Genomic DNA, 13,550 nt, shown 5'->3' with positions numbered 1-13,550 from the left:
TTGCCCAGTACACATAAGAATGCAGACATTATTTATCTCTAAATTGACATGCAGTAAAAGTAGACTTAGTTTTGGTTTCGATTGTCTCTTGCTCATGATCTTCATCAGTGCATTTTTTCTGTTCGCCCCACAGTAAACTGTAAATATTATTTGCCTTGGTTATATGTCAATTTTCTTTCTAAAGTATATAAAACAATTAAAATGTTGAATTTCCTAAAAAATCACCTTTTAAATTTTTTATCTATTACACACACACACGATTAGAGTTATTTCTAAGGCTATCTTCATTTTAATATATATGTCCGATGTTTATCGCATTGCTTAGGGAAGTTCAAGTTCCTGAAGGACGGTAGAAGACTACTTTATGATTTTTTAAAGAATGAACTGAACAAAAAACTGTTCTATTGTTTTCTAAAGATAATGTTTGTTTGTAGTTAAGCACAAAGTTGCACAATTAGCTATCTATGCTCTGCCCCCCACGGGTATAGAAACCCGGTCTCTAGGATTGCAAATCCACAGACATATATAGCTGTGCCACTGTGAGGCCTAAAAATAATGATCAACAGACTACTATATTACGGTCTCCTACAGCCTGAACTACGCTTTTGTTTCTTCAAAATCCTGATCAACAAATATTGCAACACGGTCTCTTAAAGATATTTGGCAAAAAAAACTGCACTACACTATGAAAAAAACACCGTAAAAACATGTAATCAACCATTTATTTCCAATTTTAAAAACCGTATTTTAAAGTACGGTTAAAAACATTAAAATAACGTGAAAAAATGCTATAAAATGAATATATACTTTAATTTTACTGAAATTATCAGCAAGCTTATTTTTAATAGTGAACCATTCTTAAAAACACTGCCATACTTACTTGTTTGTTTGTTTGTAATTAAGCACAAAGCTACGCAATGGGCTATCTGTGCTCTGCCCAACACGGGTGTCGAAACCCAGTTTCAAGCATTGTAAATCCGCAGACATACCGCTGTGCCACTGGAGGGCATTCTTTATCTTTATTTTTATACACGTGGGAGTGGGGACTACACAGTTGCATTTTACTTACTAAAGGTTAGCACTCTGACCCTGACCATGCAGCTGACCTGGTCGAAATATATATATACATATTTTATTAATTTTATGTGGATAAACCCTTTAAAGAGTTTATGTGTGGAATTCTAAAAAAAGAGAGAGGGAAAGAAAAACTTGAAATATATAATAAAACCGTATTTGGATTTGGATTAACCATTACTTTTAAAGTATTTCTTTATGAGTTGACTGCGCATACAAATATATTTTTTGTGGATAAACATTAATTAAAAAGTGTTTCTTTTTGGAATGACAGTGCACAGTGCAAAACGCTTGAGATACATGGTAAAACAGTTACTTGTGTGGAATAACCGTTAATTTAAGGGCATTTCATTGTAGAGTAACAGTCAAAACACTCAAAATACAGACGAAAACAGTTATTTCACGGTAAATTCCAATAATATTTTATAGGGAATTCCTGCGAATTTAGCAGAGGACATCGTGAATTAGTTTAGTTTGAACTTATGTTTACCGGAAATTAACAGTGATTTTTTTTTTACAGTCTATGGTTTTATATAGATCCTAATCAAAAGAAAACGGCATTATTCTTTCCTAAGGATAGTGAACAGATATGTACTACAATATGGTTTCCTTGAGACTGTAATCAACAAACAAATGATCTATGATTTCCTAAAGATCTACTATCTACTAAGCTATCTACTTAGAACGAAACTTGAAATCAACATGCTAATGCGTACAGCTAAGCAAATATCCCTAATAGTTTTAACCGCTTGTAAAGAGGCATTTATTACTTAACTGACTATGATCCCCTAACGAATGTTTAGACTTTAGGAAAACGACCAGGGTCCTGTTTAATTCATATGGTACAATATTATACTCTATATGCTAGGATCAGAAAGACACTGCATTACGGTATGTCTGCGGACTTAAAACGCTAGAATCCGGGTTTCGAAACCCGTGGTGGCCAGAGCACAGGTAGCCCATTGTGTAGCTTTGTGCTTAATTACAAAGAAAGTCAGAAACAAACAAACACTGCATTACGGCTTCTTAGCGAAGCTAATCAACAGACCATTACACGGTTCAAATGCTGTCAGAACTAAACCTTCCTTTTTGAGTATCAAGAAATTGTATATGTGCATCTTGTTATTACAGGATGTATCTAAGCTCAAAGACTTAGAATAAGTTAAATAAAAATGTAGTGTTATCCGGTCTTAGTTACCACCCTTAGTTTATACAAAGAGCTACTTTATCTAGTTTCAGTTTTGGTTCAGAAGATCACGTGAATCTGTATCGCTTTCACGCGAAGCATGTTCTACCTTTATAGATTAATATCCTGCTTTAGGTCTGACACAAAAGTTCTGCCCCCGAACACAGTGCTGAATCGCCTTTTTGGAGAGAGGACAATTACATGAAATATAGAGTAAGTTATATTTAACGTTATTGAATATGGTGAACTATATAGAAACCATTCATCTTAGTTAAATACACTTTGATAGAGTAAGTTATATTTAACGTTATTGAATATGGTGAACTATATAGAAACCATTCATCTTAGTTAAATACACTTTGATAGAGTAAGTTATATTTAACGTTATTGAATATGGTGAACTATATAGAAACCATTCATCTTAGTTAAATACACTTTGATAGAGTAAGTTATATTTAACGTTATTGAATATGGTGAACTATATAGAAACCATTCATCTTAGTTAAATACACTTTGATCTACTCTATTTTCGGTTTACTAAATGTAAATATGTTTATATATATATAAAGGTGGAATAAAGTAGTTTTCATTGGAAAACTACTGATAAAAACTTACGTGAACTAATCTTTAAATCATGACATAAGATAATTAAAACTAACGCTAAAATACTGGCACTTGCGAAGAGAAATGTTACACTTTTATAACACTTAGATGGCAGTAGAATATAATAATGGTACTCCTGAAGAGGAATGGTAAACTTTTATAGCACTTAGATGACAGTAGAATATAATTATGGTACTTACAAAGAGGAATGGTAAACTTTTATAGCACTTAGATGGTAGTAGAATATACTAATCGTACTTATGAAGAGGAATGGTAAACTTTTATAGCACTTCGATGGCAGTGGAATATAATAATGGTACTTATGAAGAAGAATGATAAACTTTTATAGCACTTAGAATTCATAAGTACCATTATTATATTCTACTGCCGAGGAATGGTAAACTTTTATAGCACTTAGAAGGCAGTAGAATATAATAATGGTACTTATGAAGAGGAATGGTAAACTTTTATAGCACTTAGATGGGAGTAGAATAAAATAATGGTACTTATGAAGAGGAATGGTAAACTTTTATAGCACTTAGATGGCAGTGGAATATAACAATGGTACTTATGAAGAGGAATGTAAACTTTTATAGCACTTAGATATGAAGAGGAATGGTAAATTTTTATAACACTTAGATGGTAGTAGAATATAATAATGGTACTTATGAAGAGGAATGGTAAACTTTTATAGTACTTAGATGGCAGTAGAATATAATAATGGTACTTATGAAAAGGAATGGTAAAGTTTTATAGTACTTAGATGGCAGTAAAATATCATAATGATACTTATGTAGAGAATTAGTAAACTTTTGTAGTACTTAGATGGTAGTAGAATATAATAATGGTACTTATGAAGAGGAATGGTAAACTTTTATAGCACTTAGATGGCAGTAGATGTTGTAAAATAAGAATTTATTTTTATTTTAATGACTTTTATTGTGAACTGAGTAAGCCTATGTTGTCATATCGAAATATACTGTTTTAATATAATTCTAAACGTAATACATTAGTCAGCTAGATACTTTCATTATTAGTCATAGTAAACTTGAGTTGCTGCTCAGTTTGCCACTAATTAATTATACTTGCCAATGTGCTGAGAATAATGATTCTCATCTTTTAGTCAACAAGGTATCTCCATTGTTGGCCATAGCAAAGACTAAGTATCTTTTTATTCACCACTTATTAGACTAGATGTCTACATTTTTAACGATAACGTGCAAAGTAACTCCTAATTTCACCATTCATAAAAAAAAAATTGCTCAAATATCAACTACACCATTCACCCAAATACCTCCATTTTCATTCCTTTTTACCAACTAGATATCTCCAATATTAACCGCGATGCATTTCGAATTTTCACTATTTATTCAGTTCAATGTCACATCTTAACGACGTCATAAACTAAATATGTATGCATTGTTCGCCACTTAATAAAGTAGATATATTCATGGGCTTCTCTAGCATGTACAAATTATCTATATATTTCAATTAGTTTTTCATAGCGTATGCTAAGTATCTCTATGTTGTTTGCTCTTCCATTAGCTGGATACTTCTATTGCTAATCGTTCAATTAAATATGTATATATCGTTTTGTTAAGAATATGACGAAAGGGAAATGTGAACAATTAAAAATAAATGAAGTTAATGTTCTCAGCATTGTTTGTCTTCACTTCCATCTTTGCTTGCACTGCCTTTTGGTAAAAATTTGTATTTGTTTCTTAGAACTTATTGAAATTTTGTACTTTGTTTTATTTTTGGTAACTATCTTATATTGTACTGTAAATATGGCGTTCTCCAGGTAATGGAACTCATCACCTGCGTCCTTTTGATGGCGTCCTTCGTCAACTATGGAATAGCTGGTTCTTCCTGTCCTCCTGAAGAATATATTAGTCCATGGTTCTGTATCAAAACATCGTCCTCCACTCAAAACTTTTACACTATTGTTGTTTGCAACAGACCAGAGTGTAAGGACCACTTGTACAGAGTTGATGGTGCTGCAGGTCATCTGGTACTGGACAAAGTGATTATAACTGGCATTACAAATAATGACACCGATAAAGATTGGAATCTGAAGCTACCGTCACGGTGGTTATTAATGTCTCGCGTCCGAGAGTTAGAGATCCGAGACACGACACTGTCAGACTGTTTTCTCTGTAACAATCCTTTTCAAGAGCAAGATCAGTACTTGAAAAAACTTGTTTTTTCAAACTGTTCTCTTAAAGGAAAACTATGCAATGAGTGTACAACAACTATAAAAAAATTAGTAACAACAACAACTACTACGACTACTCGTAGGCCTAGACAATATGGATTTTATTCTCGAAATATTAATCATTTTCCTCGTTCAACTTCTCCAGAGCCCAAGTATGAATATACCAAAATAGCAAATGGTATCCGTATGAATGGCCTGACAAATGCTAAAAGTTTAGAATCACTGGATCTATCTTTCAATGCAATTGAAGAAATCAACAGCAACGCTTTCCCTCCCGAAGTGTCCAGCTTGAAAATACTAGTTTTGTCTCACAATAATATCTCGGTGATATCCAGTGCTGCTTTTACAACACTGACTTCCTTATCTGAGCTAGACCTGTCCCATAATAAACTGGCGAACCTCAGCAGAAACATCTTCGACTCTCCAGACAGCAAATTGGAGGTGTTAAACTTAAAGTAAGTTTATTCTTCACCAGTAGCGGCGCTAGCCAATCTGGGAAAAACCTCCAATAGGACCTTAAATCAATAGACCCTCTCTTGTTTGTTTATTTTCCTCAATTTTTTCATCAGTGCTAATGATAATTTTTTTTTCTCAAACGAGTCAATGGAAGATTATGAAAAATCTATACAAAATCATATAAATATCATTGCTAGGTGATGGTCAGCATATGCATATAATATGAAACTTTTTTCACAAAATTTCATATAAATACGTAACAGGGACGCTGTTATAACTGCCCTGCACTAATGGCTCAGTGGCAAGTCTATAGGTTTATAGTTCTAAAAATTGGGTTTCGATAAGTGCAGTGGGCCTAACCCAATGTGCAGCTTCACACAAACAAACAAAACTATTTTACACTTGACGCAATGATACTTTAACTCACGTTTACTCTTAGTTGGTGATTAGCGGAAAGCTTGGAGACTTATAACGCTAAAATTTGGGGCTTAAACCTTGCAGTGGCACAGCACATACAGCCCATTACGCAGCTTTGGTCTTAACAACAAACAAACAATATCCCAAGCTGGTCTTCTTCTTACGCATTCAGCCGAACAAGTGTGGCATCTCCACAAATCATTCATTCTAATATAAAACCTAGAACATCGTAAAGTTAGATTAATAAGCAACAAAGTAAAAGCCCCTCGTAATAATTACAAATCTACACAAATGAAATAACAGGTAACAATCAGAAATGATGCATATCTAAAATTTTGACTGTGTTTCATTAAAAGAGAGCCCCCCAGTAGCTCAGCTGAAGGTTTCGATGTTCGTGATGGGTACAGAACAAATAGTCATTGTGTAGTTTTGTGCTTAACTACAAACAAACAAACTAATGCCAGTATCATTTAATATTAAATTTTCTTCTTTTTTACATAAAAATGTTATGATTCAGACTTAGTGCTTAGGCCGTCATACATTTGTTGCTTATTTTTTCCTTGGGATTTTTCTTGAATATTCGTTGCCGACATTTAACCCCTAAAACCGCGAGGTACCGTGCATTTTACCATACTTATAGCAAAGGCCTTGATATTTATTGCACGCTGTAGTTAAAGTTCGTGGTTCGTTAGCAAAGCGGTTTTTCCACTCTAAACAACGTGAAATATAACTTTAGTTTAGAACATAAGAATTAGAAGGCTATTACGGAGTTGCATTATAACATTTTGAAGAAGATAACTCATTTTTATACAAAACACTTGTTTATCAGGCTGTTAGAAATTCCTCTTAATTGGTCCATTATAGTAGTATTGTTATAACAGTCTGGCCTCAGTTTCATTACTATTATTATTATGCAAAAATATTTGTGAGAAACGTTTCATGTAATATTTTGGTCATCACCTCACATTAATATTATTGTCTAGAATGTGGAAACCATAGTAATTGTGCTTAAAAACAAGTGAGTTTAGCTCGTGAACGGACATGTATGTCTGTTTTATGCATAACGTTTAAATTAGGTTTACGTAACTCAACTTCATCGATTTTATGAGGCTCTTTATATATATATTGTCAGGCCATACTTTGTTATTGAGTTAAATTACACTTAGAAACATTATTGTAACAGGAGACAATGATTACTTTGGCCTACTTAATTCTTCTAGAAGTTGATATTGTTCAGTTGGTGTTGTTTATTATTAATCACAAAGCTACACCAAGAGCTATCTGTGCTCTGCCCACCACGGGTATCGAAACCCGGTTTCTAGCGGTATAAGTCCGCAGACATGCTGCTGTGCCACTGGGGGGCGATATTGTTCAGAGATGATTTTAAGTTATGTAGTTAAATACTTGTTTATACTATATATCATGTTTATGATATTATTTGACCCTGTTTTTTACGACTGACACTGGTTTCTATAAGCCTAGGGTAAGAAGAGTAAACACAATAGCGCTATCCAACAGTTAGGTCGAATTCTGACGATAATTAATAATGAAGTCCGTATGACGTAGGGAGATTACAGGCTAACGTACAGGCTAACTTCCACAACGCGTTGACCCTGTTGGCTACCGACCTACAGCGCCATAACTCATTGATTCAACGCGTAATCAAGTTTTTTTCTTGCATCATGTGATCGGAAACTAATTTATAGTAGGCTTGTTTGAGTAAGCGCGGTTCAATGTATTATACTATGGCCCTGGTGTGGCAATGTGTTATAGCTCTGATCTGACTTGTCATAATCGTTTCATGAAGTTGTTACTCATCTCAGCTTATTGTTTAATACGAGGTAGTCACTATCGCAGTCATGGCGTCCGCAGGATAAAGCAAGGAGGGCACTTGTCCCCCTTGAATTTCAAAGAAAATCTATTTGAATCATATACTTAAACACATCATTAGAAAATATTACTATTTAAATATAAATGACTAAAATAGGTTACACAAATAAGCCATAATCAGAAAATCACATTTAAACTTCAAGGCCATGGTATGCGCTCTGCGATGGCTTGCCCCCCACCTGGAATAAATTTTGCAGTCGCCTTGATCGCAGTTGCAATGATAATTTTTCGTTGTTCTCTTTATGACACACTACAGTTCTCTGCTTTAATCACGGCGCCCCCCCCCCCAGTGCCACAGCGGCATGTATGCGGACTTGCACCGCTAGAAACCGGGTTTCGATACCCGTGGTGGGCAGAGCACAGATAGCTCTTGGTGTAGCTTTGTGATTAATAATAAACAACACCAACTGAACAATTGTGTAACTTTGTATTTAACTATAAACAAACAAATTAATCACGGTTCAGACTGTGTTTTTTATGTCTTTATGATCCTTATCTTTAAAAAAAGTTTAATATCATGTTTTCCTGTGTCTCATTTGGCTCTTAAAAGGTCATACCCAAGATCGAACTTTATAATTTTGCAAAAGTTAAAAGTATGTCTCGGAGCACGAAACTGAGATTTAGTTTACACGCGGATTAACTAGGCATAAGCTGAGTTTTTTAGTCTTGAATTTTTCTCAGCTGTTGGGCCCGGCATGGCCAGGTGGTTTAAGGCGCTCGACTCATACTCTGAGGGTCGCGGGTTCGAATCCCCGTCACACCAAACATGCTCTCCCTTTCAGCCGTCGGGGCGTTATAAAGTGACGGTCAATCCCACTATTCGTTGGTAAAAAAGTAGCCCAAGAGTTGGCGGTGGGTGGTGATGACTAGCTGCCTTCCCTCTAGTCTTACACTGCTAAATTAGGGACGGCTAGCGCAGATAGCCCTCGTGTAGCTTTGCGCGAAATTAAAAAACAAACAAACAAACAAACAATTCTCAGCTGTAACTTCAAACTAAATCAAGTGACGGACAATTTATCGCTTTTTATTAAAATGGTAGTATTTTGAAGACCCTAGATAAGTAATAATTTGAAATCAAAATGTACAAAAAATTTAAGCTGTATCAAAAACTACGACTATGAATCACAAAATATTCTCTGGCACAAGCCGTAAACATTTTAAGGCAAATAGCCATAAAATGTAATGTACACAAATCCAACAACTAAACCAAAAAATAAAGAGGGACAAATACAAAACATTTAACTGCATAATTAGAATCCACAATTCTCACATGTGAGATAAAATTAGAACTGAAATTCCAGAAGTAAAACAGTATATCCTATGAAAAATTATGCCCTATGAACGTAATTTATTGTCTGTATCTACAGCTGGAATCGAATCTCAGTACTCCAAGAAAACATGTTCTCACTTATGCTAGCACTAAAAAAGGTAAATATCGCCCACAACTTTCTTCAGTATATCCCGTCAGCCACCTGGAGACAGGAGCTAGGTGTTATCCAGACGATCGATTTAAGTGGTAAGATTTTTATAATAGTGAACATTTCTACTTCTTTAGATATTTTCAGTTAATTCTATATGTTCTAAGAAGATTTTCTGTTTAATGAGTTCGAAACAATGTTTTTAATTATTGATAAATTATAAGCTTAAATTTCAAAATTTTAAACGTGTGATATTATAATTTTTTTGATATTAACACAAGAAACAAATATACATTTTACTTATGGATTTTCAAATAATACTATATTTAATTCTTCCCACGCTTTTGGCTGGGCGTAGTTTATTGGCTAGCGTGCCAAGCTGTGGATGGAGGGATTTAATGTTCGAGGCATGACGATGCTGAATAGGCTCTGCTTTTATAGCTTTGGGCGAGCTCACAAAATATTCAATTCAAAAAATTATACAAGGCCCTGATAGCAGTGATTTCAAAAAATATGGATGGTTATAACTGAACTGTAAGGATATCTGACCTGCCTGTTTAGCCCGCGTGCACATAAGATGCCGCTCACATTAAACATGTATATTATCACACTATCGGGCACGAAAGCCAACATACAAGAAATGAAAGAGAAGCAATGTTAGATGACATCAAGATGCAAAACAAAACTTCTGATCACCCGATTAGAAAGAAGAACAAGAAATGTATGTTGCCTGTGTGTGGTCAAACATTGAAGATTACACACTTCAAAATTTACAATTAGTTACAAACATTCACTAAATACTCATTGATTATATATCACAAAGTCCCTCAGTGCTCAGCGGGGAGGCTAAAAAACTTGATTTCGATACACCTGGTGAGAACAGTACAGACAGCGCAATGTGTGACTTTGAGCTTAACAACAACAAATATGTCACAGACAGAAGTGAGACGTATGTCGTATATGTATATATAAAGTGCTCAAAAATATTTTGGAATTGACTTTGTACAATATACTAACTTGAAGCAGCTTGCCAAGCTGTTGTTATAGCAGCTTCCAGTTATCTTACTCCAACCAACAAAAGTAAGTTGATATATATTGAAATAAAATCAAATAAATCTTTCACAGTGTTAGCTTGGAACATGCCAAAGTAGCTATATATGTTATTTTAGTGTACGTCAATCATAGAGGAAATGCTTAAAACTTAACCGTTAAATCATTACAACAGTTATAACCAACATGAAACTCTTCTTCCCAATATGTTATTTATTACAATGTTCATATGGTAGTTAGGGAGGAATGTGGTTTTTGCAGTAATATAAAACATAATGCATTAGGAACGATAAATGGGTATATATTATATATATCAAAGTGAAAAAAATGCGTGGCGGAAGAGAGAAGATGTACCATAAACAAAAGGTAACAAAATACAATAAAATTTAAATACATGTGTATGTGTATCTATGCAATAAAAACATATATGAAGAAAAACTGAAGTCGTTACTGACTAATTTGATAGATGAAACTAAGTCGTTACTGAATAATTTGATAGGTGAAACTAAGTCGTTACTGAGTAATTTGATAGGTGAAACTAAGTCGTTACTGAATAATTTGATAGGTGAAAGTAACTCGTTATTGAATCATTTGATACGAAACACTAAGACTTTAATAAATAATTTGATACGTAACACATAATATAACACTGCGTCATGAGGATATGAGTTCGTAAATATTAAAGAATGCAAGTGGATTTTTTATCGTGGTAATTGAAAAAGATACACACTGAGAAACGAAGTGTGTGGGTCATGTTTACTAAATAAAAAAATAAGAAACTGTAATTACTTTGGGCATTTTAATCTGAATAATATAGTATTCCTTATATTTATATCTTAGCCACATTTTATTTCGAAATGATTTTAAATGATAATATGTAGCAATAGAAATGATAGCAAGGCTTCCTGTTTCTCACTTCCGCGTTTTTTGAGCTATGATATAAACTATGAAAAACTATTCTAATTCTTTTGCTTTATTTCTCAAGGAAACTTTCTCATCTGTGACTGTGACATCAAATGGATTTTGGCTAACGAGACTGAAATAACTGGATTGTGCAGCGCCCCCTGGAAATTTGCATATCAACCCGTGAAACGAGCCGCAGCCACTTTGATCTGTTGAGATCACAATGAACAACAACTATCTTACTATAATAAGTTTAAACTCTGACATATACGAAAAATATTCTAATTATGCCATTTAAACCTTAGTTTAGCCTATGTTATTCAAGTTGAGTTTAACTTCTAATACCCAAGTTAAGTAAACTTTATGTTTGTTTTACTACATAAAAATGTTTTGATGATAATTAAAAGTGTATGTGTCCCAGATAATAAAATATGTTTCGGTGTGACCAAGTGTATATTGGAAACTGGTTTGATTTGTTTCGAATTTCGCACAAAGCTACGCGAGGGCTATCTGCGCTAGCCATTTCTCACTTAGCAGTGATATAGACCAGTGGGAAGGCAGAAGGCAACTATTCATCACCACCCACCGCCAACTCTTGGGCTACTCTTTTACTAACGAATAGTGGGATCGCCCGTCACATTATAACACCCCCTACAGCTGAAAGGGCGAGCATGTTCGATGTGACTAGGGATTCGAACCCGCAGATTGCGAGTCGAGCGCCCTAATCACCTGGCCATGCCAGGTCATTGGAAACTGAGAATTGATGCATTAGGTCAAGAATTACTCGTTTTAGCTATTATGTATTTCTTATATCAAGCATACTTTGTACGCATTGTAATAGTTTAAAATCACGTACCTTTTTAATCAAACATGCAATATTTTAGAGTTTGGGCTAATATAATTTTAAGGTCGTTTCAAATACGTATAAATGTATTTAGGTAGAAAAAATTCCTGGCTAAAGTTCACGTATATAAACGCTAATATACACGTGAAGTATTAGCTTGAAAATCATCATCTCTAAGTATTTGGCTAATTTATACTCATATGAAGAATACATCGTTACTATTTCTGGTTGTCCTCAGGGCGGATTAGGGTAATTTTTCAGCCTTACTCTGCTAAAGTACAGAGCTCAGATGGCCTGTTGTGTAGTTTTGCGTTATAAAAACATTAACAGCAGCACAACGCCTTCTACGTCAGAACTTAAGTACTGTGAAGTTGGGAACACTTAAAACAGTCAGTAGCTGTTGGTCAATTTTATAAATTTACTTTATTCTGATTACCGGTGTTTTTAAGAATTCTAAATTGTTACATTTTTTCTATTGCTTAGTACGCGTTCGAATATTTCACAAATATGGTCCATTAATTGTTGTCGTTTTTTTTTCGATTTTATATTCTATATAATTTTAACGATAGGATATTTTCAGTTTGATACACGCAAAACTGTGGTTATTAACACAAACTTTACAACTAACATAATAGCATCACATGATGTTTTGGGACAAGAAGAGATCTATCAGTCCATCTCGGCTGTGCCATCCCCGTAACTAAACTAAAACTATTAAATAAGTAAACAGACCCTCAAAGCCTGGCCCGGCATGTCCAGGTAGTTAATGGCGCTCGATTCGCAATCTGAAGGTCGCGGGTTCGAATCTCCGTCCCACCAAGCATGCACCAATAATGTGACGGTCAATTCCACTATAAGTTGATAAAACAATAGCCCAAGAGTTGACGGTGGGTGGTGATAACTAGCTGCTTTCACTCTAGTTATTCACTATTAAATTAGGAACGGCTAGCACAGCTAGCCCTCTTGTAACTTTGTGCGAAATTCAAAACAAACCTTCAAAGCCAGCCATTATCACTCATTTAGTTATCAAGCTTTCTCTTAAACTCGCTTAACCTTACTGCCTCCACAACATCTGGAGGCAACCCGTTCCAAAAGCCAACCACCCTTTTAGAAACATAAAACTGTCTTAGCTTAAAATTACTCCTACCCTGCCAAAATTTATATTTGTGTCCCCTACTCCTACCATCTGTGAAAAAAAGAGTATTCATCATCGCCATCAATTCCCTTAACAATCTTAAACACTTGAATCAGATCCTCTCTAACTCTTCTTTTTTTCAATAGAAAACAATTTTAGAGTTCTTCTCGTATGACAACCCATCCATCCGAAGCACCATTCTAGTAGCCCCCTCTGTACACTTTCCAACAATTCGATGTCCTTCCTAAGGTAATGATCCCAAACTCAACAGAACACTCCACATTTAGCCTAACCAGTGACCTATACAATGAAACTATAACCTCTTTAGACTTATATTTTGTATACAACCTAAAATCCTA

The 13,550-nt window shown here is 34.5% G+C and overlaps 1 protein-coding gene across 1 annotated transcript; it reads left to right on the top strand.

Moving 5' to 3' along the window:
• Positions 1 to 2,368: 2,368 nt before the first annotated feature.
• Positions 2,369 to 11,666, top strand: LOC106458638. The gene is made up of 4 exons (XM_013918162.2): positions 2,369 to 2,473; positions 4,665 to 5,533; positions 9,209 to 9,357; positions 11,295 to 11,666. The coding sequence occupies exons 1-4, from the start codon at positions 2,462 to 2,464 to the stop codon at positions 11,426 to 11,428; spliced, it is 1,164 nt and encodes a 387-aa protein (XP_013773616.1). The 5' UTR covers positions 2,369 to 2,461; the 3' UTR covers positions 11,429 to 11,666.
• The last annotated feature ends 1,884 nt before the right edge of the window (positions 11,667 to 13,550 follow it).

The sequence above is a fragment of the Limulus polyphemus genome, unplaced genomic scaffold, assembly GCF_000517525.1.
Source record: "Limulus polyphemus unplaced genomic scaffold, Limulus_polyphemus-2.1.2 Scaffold495, whole genome shotgun sequence".
Lineage (NCBI taxonomy): Eukaryota > Metazoa > Arthropoda > Merostomata > Xiphosura > Limulidae > Limulus > Limulus polyphemus.
This window is presented reverse-complemented; position numbering and strand designations above follow the sequence as displayed.